Source organism: Phyllobates terribilis, unplaced genomic scaffold (assembly GCF_046119375.1).
Source record: "Phyllobates terribilis strain yellow unplaced genomic scaffold, ASM4611937v1 Scaffold_5__5_contigs__length_657084704, whole genome shotgun sequence".
Classification (NCBI taxonomy): Eukaryota; Metazoa; Chordata; class Amphibia; order Anura; family Dendrobatidae; genus Phyllobates; species Phyllobates terribilis.
This window is the reverse complement of record NW_027362765.1, coordinates 182,634,249-182,654,187: the sequence shown is the minus strand read 5'-3', so window position 1 is coordinate 182,654,187 and position 19,939 is coordinate 182,634,249. Positions and strand designations below refer to the sequence as shown.

General features: G+C 43.4%; 1 protein-coding gene across 1 annotated transcript in view; it reads left to right on the top strand.

Annotated features, from left to right (window-relative positions):
- Nucleotides 1-15,339: 15,339 nt before the first annotated feature.
- Nucleotides 15,340-19,939, top strand: part of LOC141272649 (serine/threonine-protein kinase 17A-like) — a 70,668-nt gene continuing 66,068 nt past the window's right edge. Inside the window, exon 1 of the mRNA XM_073683575.1 lies at nucleotides 15,340-15,722. Coding sequence (XP_073539676.1) covers nucleotides 15,625-15,722 — 98 coding nt within the window. The 5' untranslated portion in view covers nucleotides 15,340-15,624. The remainder of the gene's footprint in view (nucleotides 15,723-19,939) is intronic.

Sequence of the window (19,939 nt, the reverse complement as noted above, 5' to 3'; positions counted from 1 at the left end):
CCACACTGAAGGCCCGGCTTAATTAACTTAATTAATTAACTTTATTCCTCCCAGTAGCCTCCGGCTTTCAGTCATAGAGGCACAGTTGGTTAGGCTTCAGTGATCGCTCAGTAGATGGTAAGCGGCGACTGTAACTGCGTCTCTGGCACTGACTGACAGCCTGCTCAGCACTGATGCACTGCAGAGCTGACTGTCAGTCAGTGCCAGGGGTGCAGTTACAGCCGCCGCTCATTATCTCCTGAGCGGTGACTGAAGCTGTGCCGGCTGCACGTGCACGACTGAAAGCCAGGATGGGAAGAATAAAGATAATTTCCTCCCATCTGCCGAGCTGTCAGTGTGGTGACTCCACAGCTTTAGAATGCTATTAGTCTGCAGATGATTAATCCCATATCTAAAGGTTAATAGCGTTTTGGGACATGACAGGTTCCCTTTAAAGTATAAATGTCGGAACAAAATAAAAATGTCTGATGGGTAACATAGGCAACAAGAGCAGAAGAGTCTACAGTATAAGGTAAAGGTATACCAGTAGGTTTCCTTACTCTCACATGAACCTACACAAGACATCTCCTTACCAAAAGGAAGGGAGGAATCAGCCCTAGGGTATGGCCAACCCTTCCCTTCTGCAGTGGTTGGATAGGGTGACTGAGAAAGCTAAGTGATCCCCGCTGTTGTTGAATTTGGGTTTATTGTTGTATGGACAAGCCCTTGAAATAGCTTTAATCTTAGCCACATAGCCCACTCTTATCTGTGTATAAACCATATAAGATAAAGGATTGGTAACATTGTGAGGAAAAAAAACTAAAATTAGCCTACTGTGAAAGCTTAAAAAGTGTAGAAGAAACATGGATGCTATAGAGAATAAACAGCTGCCCAAATCAGACATTTGCTTCATCATTGCCTGACGCAGAGTTGTATCATAGCCCAAAAATGGGAAAGTCACCTCAGTTCAGATCCTGCATGCTACAACCTGAACAACCGACTCACACATTATATGATGTGCCAAGCCATGACTTCACCCTGCCAGGCTGCCATTCACATCAGTGCAAAACAAGTGACTATGGATAAGTCATCGTCTTATTAACCCTTCAGATGCTAGGGTGAACAAGCAAAGCATAATTTGTAGCACTATTCTTTCCATCAAAATCACTGGAAACCTGACAAAAGCTTGACAGACTTCATTATTCGTCAATGGAGTCCACGAGAATGAGATGGGATTCTTTTGAAAACGCATCAGTCTGTTTCTCATGCCACCATGACAAAACCTGACCACATGCCCTATTAGGACAAGAAATATCATAGAGGTTGATCCTCTGTATAACATACCCTCTATGTACTAGAATGGGGTGACATTGTGTAAAGCTACCTCCTACTCTGGCAGACCCAATGTATGCATGGATGGCCACTCATATGAATAGCCGGCATGTAAGGCGATATTTTATCGGCCACTGCTGGGTACTGTGTGACTCCCCATGGCTCTTCCAACAATAACAGCTGATCCCTAGGGAGTAAAAAAGTCAGATCTTCAGGACTCAAAGCCTATATGACCAGAAGCCATGACAGTAGAGTAAATTACAACTAAATAATGAACGTAACAGCTCCAGTCCAAATTAAAAAACAGTGTTCAAACAGGTCAATCTCTCCTTATCACAGAACTCCAATAAGCTTAGATATGAGCAATTCTGGGATATTATTGGGACTTTTCTGAGGTTTTATAGAGAGCGGTATTCACTCTAAGTACCATTGTACAAGGTACAAGGCCTTTGCACACAGAGTTGCCAAGTTTTATTCAGTGGAGTCTGGGTGCTGTTCAGCTTTCCTCAGATTAGTGGGGTCTCAGAACCTACACTGTTAAAAGTACATGAAGTGGTTTTATCAATCATATACGGAAACCACATAACTTTTAGTATAAAAATAGTGTAAGTTCTCTTCATGTGACATTACCATTTTTATGGGTGGGGGTGAAAACCTTTTTTCATCCCTTTTGGATCCATTGATTATTAAGGGCTAAAAAAAAGTAAATGAAAAAACTGAGAAAAAAATGCCTTGTGTACAAGACCTAGAAAACCCTTTGAAAGAGTTGATGACTTTTTGAGAGGAAATATTTTAGGCTGATAATCTTTTCCAGAACTAGGAATAGATCCAGAAATAAGATGCATAAATCTTTCTATTATACTTTTGCTTTCTATTTTTCTTAGCAGAATTTCCATAGCTCTTTAAGAAATAATATATATATCCAATGTTAGTGTAGAATAATAAGGAGACTAGCACTAGGCACATAAACCTTAGTATATTATTAATCACGTTTTCTCAGCACAGGATCCATCAGTAATTTTACAGTTATATTATATATTGTAGTCATATAATTTACATCTATCTACTGTATCTGTGTCTGTCTATCTATCCATCTTTCCATAGTTCTATGTTATTAAAGCCACACCAGGTTTTTGGATAGTAATTGTCCTAACCACTTAATTACCATTCTAGACTTCCTGCTGTAACCAAAAATGATTGGATACTTTATTAAAGGGGTTGTCCAGTACTATTGATAATGCCCCAATGTATTTTTATGGTGAAAAGAAGTGTCTTTGTAAATACCTTGTACTGCTGTTTCTGCCTGTGAGCGGCGCTATCGCTGGCCGCTCACAGGCAGCACGTGACCCCCGCTGATGACACGTCAAGTGAGGCGTGACTCAGCGCTGGGGTCCCCGCGGTGGCTGCTGGGTTGTGGGCGGGGTTACCCCGCGCGTCACACCCAGCATCCACCGCGCACTTTCCCAATGAATGAGGACAGGGTCTAAATAAAAAAAAATAATCAGGCATAGGAATATGCATGACAAAATGGACTTTTCATACAGCAAATTATAAGTGTTTCTCCATCAATACAGTTGGAAAATATTGATTTCATTATGTCTAGAATGTTACTAATTGTCTATTCAATTTTTTTGTGATAAAAAAATACACTATTATACAATGCCAGTACAAATGGTCAATTTTAGTTTGGGGTATAAATAGCCTAAATATGTGATAATTATGAAAATGAACATCAATTTACAGGGAACCTGTCAGAGACGAGCTTCCCAAAGGCAGATATCCTCGTATGCTCAGCTCGATTGATAGGTCTTTCCCTATATGCACATGGGGGGAACTGCCAATGAAGAAAAGCCAGGCGGGAAGAATTTTGCCTCGGTGACTAATCTCCTTTTTGCTGGCTCCGGCTTATGTTTTTCTTAAAATGCTACAGCATTTCAGAGTATAACAGAGATATCTGTCATTACGGAGTCTGTCCCTGATTCATACAGCAATAATGCTTAGAATTAAGGGGGTCTCAGCGCTAGTTAAGCAATGCAGCTCCCTTTGGACGCTTCCAGTCAATCGTTGTGCAAGGAGTTGACAATACAACCTCCTTCACTCCAATGGAATTGTGTTGCATTTTTAGTACAGCAGTGTAAAAAAAGTGCAAAAGGGCCATTTGTCTCTTTATTTTCTAAATATGCGGGGGTCCCAAAGATTGGACCTCAACTGAATATACTAGCACTATGTCATAACATTATATGATGAACTAAGCTAGAAAAAGAAAACAGGGTGCCATAGAAAATTTCCAAGGATAGAGAGAGAGTGCCAGGTAGTGCGGTCACTTTGGTAAGTTGTTCACACCTCTGTTGCGGGTTGTATATATATAATCAGATACTATTTGCCCCATACAGACAGTTGAGTGGACAACCATAAACTTAGTAGGATTGTTAAAAAAGCAAAAAGTAAATAATAAATCCGAGTGTACAGGTTGCACTGCCAATTAAAAACAAGTACAACTAGAGCATCAGAAACAGTGATTTTTTTGGTATCTATTAAAAAATAAATGATATGGTCAAATAAAATGATGTCTTCCATGGCCAAATGAACACACCAATCTGATGTAGAAACGAGTTAACTTTTATCTGCCAGATGTGATGGCTTTAACTTTTTTTAATTGCTATAGCTTTAACTTTCTTTAAAGAAGCACTCCTCCTTCCATTAAAGTTTTTATTCTTTTAATATATAGCAATCATCATATTATATAGCACTGTGTACTTACAATTGCTCATTTTGCCTTTCTACCCAGCTAATTCTTCTCTCTACTCTGCTCTATGTAGAAACAGGAAATCTCTTTTCCCTGCATTAAGGCTGGGTGCCCACGTAGCGTTTTTCAAGCGTTTTTCCGCAGCATAAACGCTTGTTAAACGCTAGGTAATCCGCACCCCATGGTCCCCAAGGGGATTCCGCATGTTCTATGCACATGCTGCGGATTTTTCCGCAGCGTTTATGCTGCGTACAAAAATCCGCAGCATGTCATTTAATTTTGCGGAAGCGCAGCGGAATTCCCGCCATTGACTTACATAGAAACCGCGACTGTACATTTCTACAAGCGGCTTCTATGCGTCTCTATGTGCGGATGGTACCCAGTTCTGGAGGAGAGGAGACTCTCATCCAGACCTGGGTACCATTCTACCTGTAAAAAAAGAATAAAATAACAAATAAAGTTTATACTCACCTTTCCGAAGGCTTCTCTCTGAATGCCGGCATCGCTTGAGGACCTGCGGTGACGTCACAGTCATGTGACCGCAGGCCCTTCACCGCTCTGTCTCGCGATATGCTGGCATCCAGGAACCAGCCAGGAAGCAGCGCTGCAGCCACGCCGGGGCATCGGGGGTGAGTATAGCTTTATTTGTTTTAATTTTTACGGTTCACACTATATAAATCCATGCTGTTTGCATGGATTTATACAGTGTGACCTAGTTGTCAAGCACTTTCCAAGTGATGCTATCGCCTGGAAAGTGCTTGTCAATCTGCATGCGGAAACGCATGTGAATCCGCATGTGGATCCGCATGTATTCTGCAGGAAAAACGTATGCACAATCTGCATGCGTTTTTTCTGCCAGGGAGATGCAGAAATGCTGCAGAAATTTTCTTCTTCATTTCTGCATCGTGAGCACATAGCCTTATCATTCCCCTCTTCAACTACTGACCCAGCTGCTCCCGCCTTCCCCTACCAGGGACTTTTGCAGTGACTTATGATTCATACATTGAATATTGACCTCCTTTTTCTACACAGAACTTAGAAGGATTCAGCTAGTCCGCTTTTTTTTTCAGATCAAGTTTTTATTAAAGTTTTATAACAATACAATAACCACAAACAATAACATCCTCACCCTCTTCCTGCTCCCACCCCTCTCCTCCATCTCTGGACATTATGAATCTCAACATACATATAGCAGACCATCATTCACAATCAAAGATACAGAAAATGTTGATACATGAAAATAAAGAACTGGCAAAGAGAAAACTGTTCCATCAAATCGTCCTTTTGTTTCTTCTTAAATCAGACATTGATCTCATAACGCAATATTAAGGATTACACAATAATATTACTAAAGGCCAGGGCTGGATATGGATCACACAACTAAGTGACCACTCAGCTTCAGCCTAGTAAGGATAGGATGGACATCCCATGATAAGTTCTCCACATCGCCCATATTTTGTAGAATTTATGCGTAGCTCTCTGTTTTTTTTGCATACCTCTTCCTCCAGAAGTATATGCAAATACATTTTTTCGATATATTCCCTGAGTCTTGGTGATGCCCCATCCAGCCAATGTGCCGCGAAAATTTTCCTAATTTGATACAAAATCCTTTTAAGTGTCACCCTGACATTTTCATCCTCTGTTTCCTCATCAACAAAACCCAGGATGCATACCAAAGATTGTTCAGGGATCCTGAGTTTAAACACATTATCAATGTAGTTTAGGGCTTGATTCCAGAAATTCCCTATTGCACCGCACATCCAGAACATGTGTATACTATCCGCTGGACCAACCCCACACCTTGGGCACACAGCTAGTCAGTTTTTAATCACGTGATGTCTTGGAAAACAGAAGAATTAGCTGGGTAGAAGGGCAAATTGAGCAATTGTAAGTACACAGTGCTATATAATATGATGATTGGAATATATTCCGAAGAAAAAAAATTAGTTGGGAATGCTTCTTTAATCAGCACTACCGGTACACTCCCATTTTTTTAATTCCTTTTTTTAAAAAACTTCCTAATAAAAATATGAGGAGTTTATTCCTGTAAGACCACAGTCCCACATGATATACTGAGTGATTGGACATCAATTTTGTACCTCTCTTATACTCATTTAAACTACTAAAAGTTTATATATTTCATATATCATATTAACTGCATCATACAATCCTGTTGTTAGCTAGTGATCACCAGCAGACAACAGTTCTCCAGCTTGGCCACAAATATCTTCTGTCTCCATGATGGTCAGCATGTTAGATTGATGACCACACAGATTCATGACATGGACTGTCAGTAGTCATCTCCTTATACAATTATAATCTCTCAACACCGTCATAATTTGAATTGGGTGTCATCAGGACCAAGACAAATAGTGTCTTTTTGTTACTTTTATTACATCATGTGGGACCAGCATAACTAAATCCTGGTGATGGATTTAAAACTGAGTGATGTCACTGGTGCACGGGAATTGATAGTTCACATCCCAATGTGTGAATGGCCATGGTTCAGTACCAAAGCATAACTTGAAGCCCCAGTGCAAAATATTTAACAAGGACCCTCACCTTTGTGCCACTTATATTACCCCTGGTCAAAAGGGCCCAGTTCAACTGCTACCCTTTTTTCCCTTACACACTTGATTTAATAGGTATTATAAACTGAGATTAAAAAAGCCACTGTCAGGGTCAGAACTATTTTTTTGCCATGTTTTGTTTGTCAGGTATAGAACATTATCAGAAATGACAACAGGAGCGTAAATAGAAATCCGGAAACCCCAAAACGAAGGTCCAAATTGGGGGCTCTCCTAGGCCCCAAGCTGCCATTAAACAACCCATTGGGTTCCTTCCATTGTGTTACGAAGACCCAATGAGGTCGTCAGTGGGTCTCGTCTTCGTCTAAAAACTTAGATGCCATGGAAATTTTTCACCATGGCATCTAAGGGTTTAACTGCAGTGGTAAGAGCTGGCTCAAATCACAACAGTTACTGCCAGGTGTCTGCAGTAGTGATGGTCGAGCACTGAAATGCTTGAGTGCTCAGCACTCGAATCGAGCCCGTCGGATGCTTGGATGTGTCCAACTCGAGTAGCAAGCATGATGGAAGTGAATGTGAAACTCAAGCATTTTTCCAAAAGACGGTCTCTCTCGTTCTACAGCTTGCAAAGAGTCCAGGTGACAGAGGAGTCTCTGCGCTCCCAGCAAGGGAATACCCCGCTTCAGTGCGTTGCGTGGCTCAGATGATTCAAATGAGCTTCTTACAGGGACCCGAACACTCAAGTACCATTCGATACTCGGTACTGCTTGATACTTGAGTTTCGAGCAGTGCCGAACAGGGTCACCCATCACTAGTCTGTGGTAATCATGGCAGGCCACGTGACTGTGATGTGGTCCTTTTTGGGAGCCCCATAGCAGTCACATGGCATGCCACCATTTTAAGTACGCCACTTGATGGTAGTGTCCACCCCATGGTATTATCAGACATAGGTGTTGAGAAAGGTGTTATCCAGGACAAGTGATTGTAACATACCTGGCGGCGACCTTGCATAGTGGTCCATCTCCCACTGTGCAAGAGCGCGCACTTGATCTCCAGTCCAGTCTGCTAGCCTGGCTTCCCACCATGCTGTCTGCTTGCCTCTGCTTCTGCTGCTTAAGGGCGGCGCCCGATCACTTCCTGTTTCTTGTACCTGCTGCGGGCACACCCCTTGTGCATTCTCAGCCTATTGCTGTCTGTCACCTGGTATTTAATCCAGCTGCTCCAATGAATCCCTGCCTGAGCATTGTGTTTCATTCAGTGTGCTCTTTCACTCTGAATGTGCCAGGTCCCTTTCTGTGTTTGCTTGCCTGCCTTTCCTGGAGGCTGTATTTCCAGGCCTGTCTGAACACGCTCCTAGCCTGTTCGTTCCACCTTCTAGGGGCCGCATACCTAGACCCGCTCCTGTATCTTGTCTGTCCTGTCTGAACACGCTCCTAGCCTGTTCCTCCCGCCTTCTAGGGGCTGCATACCTAGACCCGCTCCTGTATCTTGCTACTGTGTCTGTTCTTGTCTGTATACTCTTCTAGCCTGTTTCCTTTGTTTCTCTATGCCCGTACCTTTCCTTTTTCTGCAGAGTCTGATCTCGTACCTAACTCCTGCTCGTTGTCACTGTACTTCCGTTTGTGAGTTTGTGGTCCACTCGCTACTTCACTGCAAGTACCCTGTGGGTATCTGGTTCTGCCTTTCCCTTCCTGCCTGTTCCGTGTGTACAAAGCCCTGTCCCCCCTGCTCTGCCTTGCTCACCGCTCCGGCGGTTCTAGCCTGCTCTGCCTTGCTCACCGCTCCGGCGGCTCTAGCCTGCTCTGCCTTGCTCACCGCTCCGGCGGTTCTAGCCTGCTCTGCCTTGCTCACCGCTCCGGCCGTTCTAGCCTGCTCTGCCTTGCTCACCGCTCCGGCGGTTCTAGCCTGCTCTGCCTTGCTCACCGCTCCGGCGGTTCTAGCCTGCTCTGCCTTTGCTCACCGCTCCGGCGGTTCTGGCCTTCTCTGACCCTTTGCTCACTGCTCCGGCAGTCTCGCTCCTCTCTGACCCTTTGCTCACTGCTCCGGCAGTCTCGCTCCACTCTGACCCTTTGCTCACTGCTCCGGCAGTCTCGCTCCGCTCTGACCCTTTGCTCACTGCTCCGGCAGTCTCGCTCCGCTCTGACCCTTTGCTCACTGCTCCGGCAGTCTCGCTCCGCTCTGGCCCTTTGCTCACTGCTCCGGCAGTCTCGCTCCGCTCTGACCCTTTGCTCACTGCTCCGGCAGTCTCGCTCCGCTCTGGCCCTTTGCTCACTGTTTCCGGCTGTCTCGCTCTGCTCTGACTCCTTTGCTCACTGGCCCGGCAGTCTCGCTCTGCTCTGACTCCTTGCTCACTGCTCCGGCAGTCTCGCTCAGCTCTGACCCTTTGCTCACCGCTCCAGGCGGCCTTGTCCTGCTCTACTCTTGCTCACCGCTCCAGGCGGCCTCGTCCTGCTCTACTCTTGCTCACTGCTCCAGGCGGCCTCGTCCTGCTCTACTCTTGCTCACTGCTCCAGGCGGCCTCGTCCTGCTCTACTCTCGCTCACCGCTCTAGGTGGTCTCGTCTTGCCCTGCTCTCGCTCACCTCTCTGGGCGGTCTCACTCTGCTGTGTTTGTCCGCCACATCTGTGGTTCTGTTCCTGAGTCCCAGTGTGTACTGGGTCCTATCCCGCCTGTGTTGCAACCTGCTAGTGCCTCCCTGTCTGCACTCTAGCCGTGCTTGCCTGTACCCCCCTGCCTGCATACCCGCCTGCCTGCATACCAGTCGTGCCTGCCTATACCCAACTGGTCTGTGTGCCAGCCTAACCTGTCTGTTTCTGTATTCCCCTGTGTGGGTCAACAGTCGTGTCCGGGGTCTGTCCTGGAGTAGCACCTGGTCCCTCTGCTCGGTTCCTCCTTGGTGCACTGGCGTCGTATGCCGTCGTGCGACCCTTGTCGGATCGGGTGAATACCTAGTTACGCCCCTCCAGGCATTCACTCTCCGGCACGGTCCAGTGGAATCACACGCACACGCCGCTCAGCCCGGGCATGTGCATTACAGTGATGCACCAAATAACACCCATATTTAGGCATATGGCACCCTTGTAAATGTGATATGAAGAAAAGAAGGATACCGGAGTTAGCTACGGTCAGTGTAGGTTGTGAGTGGAGCTATGTTATAGCTATCACCTATAAAGTACATAACAGAAAATGAATAACACCAGTAATAAATATATAATCAATCATATATTTGCATATACTTTGACTATTGATGGTAAATAATATAATCTATGTATATAGAACTTTATGGGTTTCTGTAGACTGATACAGAATTATTGGGCTAAATAAAGGACTCTGGGATTCGCTATCTGTCTCCATTACCTCTGGGGTTTTCATGTAAGTTGGTTCTCTGGCAGCAGTGTCCCTTTTGTTTTCTAATTGTTTCCTGCAATTTCCATGGAAAACACAAAGGAATTTGGAGAATCCAGGAGGGCCGTATATTGGCTAGTATGGTGAATAGACTCAGCCTGGACCCTCTTCAGTACAATGAGAGGGCACACAGGGACCTTGCAGCCACTTATGTCTCTCACCCCATTATTGTGGCTGATGGCCATCATGTCATGTAAATAATAACTGCTTATATATTATAAAGCTGTATCCCAGGGACAGACATCACACCTATAAAAAAACACATTTGTAGCGTCGCTCCGGGGGTGAAGCTCAATCTGGTGAATACATGAGATGATGCATCCGTAGAGGACACAATGTTCAGAAAACAGCTTTTACATAAACTAATTGTATAATCCGCCATACACCAAATGATGCTATATTTAACATAAAGGCAGATGAAGCGGCTGTTACGGGGCCATAGAGGGAGCCCAGCACTAGTGGCACCACCCTTCCTTCACGTGGGTCGTGTCAATCTGTGTAAAGTTGTATTAAAAATAAGAGAATGGAGAAGCAGACTGAGGACCACAAATCCCGTCTCTGTAAGAGGGAGAACAATTCTGCTACCAAGGGTATGGTGGCACCAACCACCCACAAGGGCGGGAAATGTGGGGACATTTTTCTCTTGCTGTAATCTCTGGTGATCTCATCATTGCATCTCTTAAGCTGGTCATACACATGAAATGGCTGTCGGCCAAACGAATCTTCGACCAATCGTTCAGCCAACAGTCATCTTAGCCGACTCTCTCATACATGTTCGGCTGAGCGCTCCTGTGTTCTCTATCAGAAAGATGCCACCACGTGACATGTTGGCTGGCGGCCTATCTCTGGGTGAACAATGTGATCAGACATGCATGATCAACATCTCCCCCAACCATCGGTCGGCCAGTGACCCCAAGCACATTAGACAGTCATCCGCACCCTTTGATATCGGAGGTTTCGGCCGACATTAGTCTAATGTGTATGGGAGACTTTACAATCTGTGTACTGCAAGCTGGGCCATAATAGTGGGAGCAATAGTAATAATAATATAATCATAATAATAGTGCGCACTCATCCAACTTTTTTAAAAAATACCAGAATTACAGATGTCCCTATCTTCAAAAAAGGAAAGAAGATGGAGCCAGGAAATTACAGGCCAGTGAGCATTACTTCTATACCAGGAAAGATCATTGAACAAATTATTAAACAGCATTCATTTAAGTACTTGGATAAGAATATAGTAATTAACTAGAGCCAGCATGGGTTTGTAGCAAACAAGTCATGTCAGACTAATCTCTAATTTCCGTCCAATGTTGGAATCACTGACTGGGTGGATCAGGGAAATGTGGTAGATATAGTATATCTTGACTTCAGCAAAGCATTTGATAAAGTATCTCATACTATCCTTATTGAAAAATGACCAAGTATTGAATTGACAAAGCTACGGTTAAGTTGATTCATAATTGGCTCAGTGATAGTACTCAAAAAGTGGTAATAAATGGTTGCACATCCAATTGGAAGAGTGTTTCAAGTGGGGTACCACAAGGCTCTGTCTTGGCCCCAGTATTTTTCAACATTTTTAAATGAACTGGATAAGGGAACTGAAGGTAATCGAATCAAATTTGGAGATGATGCAAAGCTAGGAGGGATAGCTAGCACTAGACAAGACAGAGAAAGGATTCAGAAGAATCTAGATAAGCTTGACCAATAGGCAGGAACTAATAGAATGGTATTTAACAGGGAGAAATTCAAGATTCTACATGTGGGCAAGAAAAATGAAAATTACATCTATTACATATATGGGAGGAATAGAACTAAGCAATAGCATGTGTGAAAAAGACTTGGTATACTAATAGATCGCAGACTGCACATGAGTCAACAGTGTGATGCAGCAGCAAAAAATGTATTAAGAGAACCATAAAGCCTAGATCACATGAAGTAATTATAACCCTCTACTCCTCCTTGGCTAGACCTCATCTGGAATACTGTGTACAGTTCTGGGCACCACATTTTAAGAAAGACATCGAAAAACTGGAGCAAGTTCAGAGAAGAGCTACCAGGATGGTGAGCGAACTGCAAACAAAGTCCTATGAGAAACGGTTAGAGGATTTGGGAATGCTTAGCTTGCAAAAAAGAAGGCAAAGAGGAGACTTAATAGCTGTCTACAAATATCTGAAGGGATGTCACAGTGTAGAGGGATCATCCTTATTCTCATTTGCACATGGGAACAACACGAGAAGCAATGGAATGAAACTGAAAGGGAAAATGTACACATTAGATAATAGAAAAATCTTTTTGACAGTAAGGGTGATCAATGAGTGGAATATACGCCCAGCTCTGCTTTATATACACACAATTCTGCTACCTCAACCCACACAGCTCTGGTACATCAAAACAACCACTCAGTTCTGATATATAAACCCAGCTCTGCTTTATATACCGTACACACAAATCTGCTACATCAAAACACTGCTACATATGAACACACACAGTTCTGCTATACACACACACAAACTCATCTCTGCTATATACACACTATGCATTGCTGTATGTAATGTTTGTATACATACACACATACTCAACTCTGCTGTATATATGTAGACACAACTTTGCTACATCAACACACACACAACCAACTCTGCTACATCAAGACATACACGCATCTCTGCTACATACACACATGTATATATACAGTATATATTCAAACTCACATAAACACAGCTCCGATCAGAGGCGTAACTAAAGTCCTATGGCCCCAGGGGAAAATCTGCACTAGTGTTTAATCTCGGTTACAATTGTAGGCGTCTGCATTTTCCTACCTATCAAGATGTCTTTTTATGATTGGACAGTGTCATAGTGGGATGAAAGTACACGACCATTGCACAGCATCAAATTTCCAGTTGAAGGATAAAAAAAATTAACTGATTTGACATCAATAATTTCGGCGCCCTGTATCTCCACAAAAAAAATTCATGTACATTCCTGCCATTATGTACAGGACTGTACAGTGTGCAGTGCTAAAATTGATTAAAGGTCCTCTTTAAATAAGTCATATTGCATGACTTGTTAAAGGGTTGATTATGACTTGTAGGATTGCTGCTTCCCATAGGCGGCGCTATAGAGTTCAAGTCCTCTTTTTCTCTGAAGAGGCAATTTGCATATTATATTTCCCAGAGGAGCATTGCATGACAAATAAGCCTCCTTACCTTGACATGCCAGAGCCGGTATGTTACTCTCCACAAGGAGAAACGTTACCCCTTAGACCTCAGTCCAGAGCCACTCATCTAGCCAAATCAGTTCTCATACTTTGCACTGACGAGGGTCAACAGCCCGAAACACCGTGTCAGCAAACTGAGATTCTGATTTGGCTTTTATCCTAAGTCACATTGCATGACTCGTTAAACGGTCGATAGTGACTTGTAGGATCGCTGCTTCCAATAGGTGGCGCTATAGAGTTCAAGTCCTCTTTTTTTCTGAAGAGGCAATTTGCACTTCAAATGGGTAAAATTGCAAAGGGCTTGTAAAAACTAGCAACTTAGCAAGTTATCTCTTATTAAAAATCCTTTCAGTTCTCAAGAATGGAGGGTCTTTTACAGTTCATTACCAAGTTTACTAGCCACCTTGCAGTTTGAGAGTGGCCGGTTACCTAGGCAATGAGAACGTTCTACCTTTGCATAGCAGCCTGGGCAAGCACTCAGGACCAGCAGAGTGACCGTGCAGTTGGTCCGAACTGTAAATCTTCATGAGCACACCGTCCTTTACAATCAGGAAGCCAGGACACATGGGAGCGGTGCGCTAGTGATGATTAATCATGAGAAAACCCCTTTAACGGGTTTATTTTTTTATTATGCTTGTTTGTAAAGCATCAACACATTCCGCAGTATCTTGTAGACACTGTCCCCATTGTTGCTCTCAATCTACATTGTCTATCAGTATGTCTTTGGATTGTGGGAAGAAACCGGAGTACCCAGAGGAAAACACAGGGAGAACATGGAAACTTCATGCAGATGTTGTTCTTGGTCAAATCCAGGACCCCAGTGCTGCAGACAGTGTCAGACTGAGGTGCCAAGGGCCCATTGACTCTGCTACATGCAAATATTACATTACCCTCATTCACAAATTACCTAGGCTTCTATATAATTATAATCTATATAACTATAATTATAACCTACATAATAATAAACTGGGTACTTTGTTAAATAAATGATGAGATGCTGCTTTTGTCTGTACATGGTGAATCAAGTGTGGTGTGCCAACTAGTGCTCATATAGTGGTGGGGGTCCACTTGTGCACAGCGGCCCACCGGGTAATTCTCCAGTTCCTCGATGGGCCAGTTCAATCCTGAGTGCAAAGCAACTGTGCTAACATGGTGCTACCTATTGGTGGTGATGGCATAGCAGATGGAAATTGCATAGTCTCCTGATTGGTGTCCTACTGCTGTAACCCCCAATATCTTCAGAAGAGTAGGGGCTTTCAGTTAGTTCTTCAGCTCTGTTCACGTGAACTGAGCAAGGCTTGGAAGCAGTGTCGGACTGGGGAGTCATGGCACCACCAGTAACCTACTCCAGGGTCCTACATTTCAGCTAAATGCAAATGTGACATTATCCTCAATCACAAATTCATATAACAATGAACTGGGTAGATTGTTAGATGAATAAGATGCTGCCTTTGTCTGTATATAGTGATTCAAGAGTATTGTGCCAAGTACTGCTCATATAACAGGGTGGTGGCCCACTCTTGCACAGGGGCCCACCGGAGGATTCTCCTATTCTCCCGTGGGCCTGTCCAAGCCTCTTTGGAAGTGAAAATCCTATGGGTATGAAGACCAACCATAGTGTTATGACATAGAATAGCCTAGGATTTACTGCCACTTTCATGTCTACTTCTCTAGTAATGGGAGGTGAGGATAGTTAAAGATAAGCAGCACCAGTGGTATCTGGTCACCTCCTAGTATTTAAAAATAAATATACTTACACCAAGCCACATGTTAATGTATTAGCTGGGGAAGATAGCATATACATTAAATAACAATCTTCAAAACTGGATAAATGGCTAACTTTGATGAATAAAGCATATCTTTCCTATAAATAAGTATTATATAACATTTAAAAAAATGTAAGGGTAATAATCACCATGTGAACGATTTAATCAAATTGGGGGTAATTAATTAGAAATCTTCATACACATACAGCCGTATTTTTGCATAAATTATATTTGCTGCTATTTTAATTGATGATATCATTCATCTGAAACTGGAATTTGTCATTACAAGTTTCTAAAAAGCCGCCACTGGGGGCGCTGTGCGGAGCCGTCCGCTGTGATTGGCTGCGGCGCAGGCAGCTGTGAACTGTGTCCCTGCACACACCGCACGTTCTATATAGAGCACAGGCAGCTGTGGAGGAGTCTGCAGTGTGAGCGCAGCTCCGGAGGCGTCTCACAGCAAACCCGACAAGTCACTGTGCACGGCGCCTGCATCATGTCCCCGGCTGTCAGCACCGGCAGGCTGCAGTGAGGGCTCTAGGGGCGCAGCCTCTGCATCTTCTTTCTCCTCCTGCATTGGACTGTGTGTGTAGAGTTCGGGGTTCCTGACTTGTCCTGCTTCACTTCTGACTATTTGGGACAATTGCATTTGAGATGATGGATAAGAGCAGCCTGGTCACTCATACTCAGACTGTCCTGAGGACTGACCCCTTCACTGACCTCTACAGTGTGGTGGGCAAGGAGCTGGGCAGGTAGGTTGTCAGATGTTATTTCTAGCATGTTCATATTTGCATTTGTTTGATACTTGCTAGAAGTTATGGAACTACAGGTACCAGCATTTACTCACTAATTGCAAGGTTTCCTGTGCATTGGATTTGGCAATGTTTGCCATAATCCAAGCCTTATTGCCCTCAGTTATTGGCGACTATTGAGGATGAGGATGCTTTTGGCATTGAGGATGGGAACTGTCAGTGGAGTGATCACTCACGTTTTTTGGGAATACATTACCAGGCAAGCAAATGATATTTTATCAGATATCATCCACTAAATATCCATATGGATATTGAGCTATGGTGCCCATTTTTATTGCTCAATGAGTACTGATTTGTTGTGGATTTTCCTCATGGACAACAATGGGGAAGACAGAATCTCCGATCACATCCTAGTGTTGTGGATTTTTGGCAGATTACCTGTGAATCAACCAATAAAAAATGGAAAACAAACAATATATTCTCCCTTCTATTCATGTGGTGCTCTTATGGCAAGGATTCCCTGGCTCCTCACTGATCTCCATTTACCAGCCTCCCCTCCTTGGCAGGCGAGAATCAGGGAAGAGACTGGACTGGTAGGGAATCAGGGAAGCAACTGGTAGGGGACCAGGGAAGAGACTGGCTGGGGACCATGGGAGAGACTGGCTGGTGACCATTGAAGAGACTGGCTGGAGACCACTGAAGAGACTGGTTGCGGACCATGGAAGAGACTGGCTGGGGACCATGGAAGAGACTGGCTGGGGACCATGGAAGAGACTGGCTGGGGACCATGGAAGAGACTGGCTGGGGACTACGGAAGAGACTGGCTGGGGATCATGGATGAGACTGGCTGGGGACCATGGAAGAGACTATCAGTAGAAAAGGGGAAGAGACTGGTGGGGATCTGATTTGAATTGTTTGCTGCAAATCTCTCTGTTGAAATATTCTGCTGAAAAGCCTTTGTGAACCTATCCTAAAAAATGATACGCTACATCCATTCAAGTTGCTTCAGTGTACCAGAATTATGGAGTTAATTCTATTGGGTCCAATGATGATTTGATAGCTACTCATATAATCTTTTTACATTGAATCCAATCTTACCAGATTAATGTTACCATTTTGCACAACAAATTAAAAAAAATGGGAATTCAGACAAAATATATTTCTGGCCTATTTTCTGGAAAAGTCTGATATGTTGCCACTTCTGTAACGACAAGAGGCCTAATATAGAGAGGTAGGCAAATCCACAGCTTACCCAAAAAACTGTTGCAATGGCCAATGTCAGCTGATAGGCGGTGGTCCTCCACCAGATATCATTAGATGAACCCTTTAAGGAGGACATATCCAAGTATAAAATTAGTAGGTGTTCATGACATAGCCTACATCAAAGGAATATAGTCGGCACTCCGTTCAGCTAGGGTGGTGCACGTGGAAAATAATGTTCTAAGAAAGGCAAATCCCGGCATTCATGTGTTGGTGGATAATTTGTTTATTCCACAACTCCAAAAACATTTCAGCCTGTCCAAGGCTTTTTTCAATTGCCTTTCTCATGACATAGTCTACCACTGAGCCAAAGGTGTTTAGGTATCGTTAGGGGTCTCCTATCAGAAGGTCTTGTATGGTCCAAAAATATTCTTAATTTTGCAAATTCATTGAAAAGTTGTCCCTGCAGATCATCGCTACTGAGTAGTAGTACAGTGGATTTGGTACCTAGTTTACTAATATCTACATACTATAATTCTATTAAATATTGATGATCTTAGATTATTGCCCCCACACCAGCAATAGCACACCCTCAGTCCTCCATGTGACTAACTCTTCATGACTTGTTTGAAAGGTATGGAATACCCTCTGTGAATTTGTCCCAACACATCATTAGTAATCATTATAAGGTGTTGACTTAAGCACTCTGCCCAATTATTTCCTGTGTTCAAATGGGTTAAGATAATAGTGCCACTCTCTTCCCATGCATTCTTTTACAATGGTGGATAAAACAGATGTATATTCCGGATGCCTACGAGTGTACAGATGCCTGTAATGATACTATTGTAACCTAGACCATCAATAAAGGATTCCATACACACAAGACTAACGACGGCCAAACCCACCGATATCGACAGGGGTCTCACGACTCTCCCCCTACAGGTGATTTTGGGGAAGATACAAATCCTTCCTGTCTGATTTCGGACTAACAATTTTTTTGCTCTTGGCAAGACAAGGAGGAGTCTGGCCATGCTTCTGTTCATGGAGGAGTTGGGAGAGACGGCTGCCAAACCATCGTGCAGCCAATAGCTGCCTGTCCCTGTTTTATGCCTACTGCATAGCGAGGGTCTTTCTCTTGATTTCTTTGAATCCCTGTATCGTGCACCATCCCCTCAGGTCCTGAGCAGGCCGAACTTTCTAAATTTGGGCAACCAATGGAAACCCTAAAAAAAGTAAGCTAGCTGATGCTAATGCTGTTACTGACCATTGAATGGCTATAAAGTTGGGCATACATGTTAGATCACTGTCCTCCGAACGACGCTTCAGCCGATCATTCCTCCAGCAGCCATCTCAGCCGACTCTCCCATACGATATCGGTGGGTTCAGCCAACATTAGTCTAATGTGTACAGGAGCCTTAAGGGAATAAAAGCTGCCTCCCTCAACTGGAAGAAAGAGATCATAATGACGACTACCCAGTTCACAGACTATTGATCTCTAAAGATGTCCTGTAGCATCTCACACCAAGACAAAAACAGATGTAAGTACTGTAAGTTGGGACTTTCATAGTGTGGACTTGTTTTTCCAGAATGTCCCACAGATGCTTGATTGGATTATGATCTGGAGAATTTGGAGGCCAAGTAAACACCTTGAACTCTGTCATCTTCATCAAATCATTCCTAAACAATTTATATTATCATGAGGCCACTGTTTGTTGTGCAACAATGTATAGATACAGTAGGTGTTATGTCAAAGTAACATCCAAATCCAAATTGACAGAACCCAAGGTTTTTTTCTTACATGGTTCAGTTCTGATGGTCATGTACCCGTTGCAGGCGCGTTTGGCGGTGGAGGTGGCATCTAGCTGTGTGTGGCTACGCAGCAAGGAATAATACACTGTCGTTCTATTATTGAGTTAACTTTTTAAGCAGCCATTCAAATTACTATCCATCCATGTAATAACACACAAGATCCAGGTCAGCCAGCATGAGAGCCGCTGATTCTCCACTCTAGGTCATAGGTGATATTCCAAGAAGGGGATCCCCTTGATAATGTTCATATGTCCTAATAGGGTACATGGAATGAAGTTGTCACATTGAGACTGCCCCTTTAAATAAGTCTTAAGAATACAGTAGTGCCTTTGTGGGTTCAAACCAGTCTGGTTGACCTAGCCTTTCCATATGCATTAGTGAGCCTTTGGCACCCATTACAGTGTTGCAGATCCAGTTGCCCTCGCAAGGACCACTTTTGGTAGCAATTAACCATTGCATACTGGGACTATCTTACAAGTTCTGCCATTTTGGAGATGCTTTGACCAAATCAACTCACAATTTGTCCCTTGAAAAACTGCAAAGACCCTTATGATTGCCCATTTTTTTCATTTGATGCAACTTTTCTACAAAAAGAAGCCTAGAAAAAGGCTGCCAGACTTTGAAAAGTGAACCATGGTTTACTGTGCTGGTTTACTATAATATAGCAAGATTTTTAGGAAAACTGAAATGAAACTTGACCTCTAGACCCAGACAACAAAGCATTGATCTTTATTGTACCTTGATCTGATCTGTAAAGCCATGAATGTATTATTATCGTGGCTTAGTCGCGGGCTTAGACATTGATAATAGTATTTATAGTATCTCAATGTAAGAGATAGATGTTAATGTCTGTGCTATCTACTGATCAGTGGTGTAGAACCAGGTTACTCTAAGGACTCTGTAAGGAAGAGATAAGAGACAATGGGTTAATTGCTCCCATCATGGGCCATTCACACCACAGTGCTATTCCCAAAGTAGACTGTTACTTTCAGAGTAACACCAACCTTACAAATTCATTCCTTAGCTTCAGTGACAGCACTTGGAGGAATTAATTGTCTTCTATCCACCCCCTGACCACACACGATGTCTTAAGAAACCACACTAACAATGAGAATATACGAATATATGAATATACATTGTGTCATTTGTTCATTAGTATTGGAAATCTATGGCATGTTAACCATATAGTATGGTGGAAAAGACTGCAT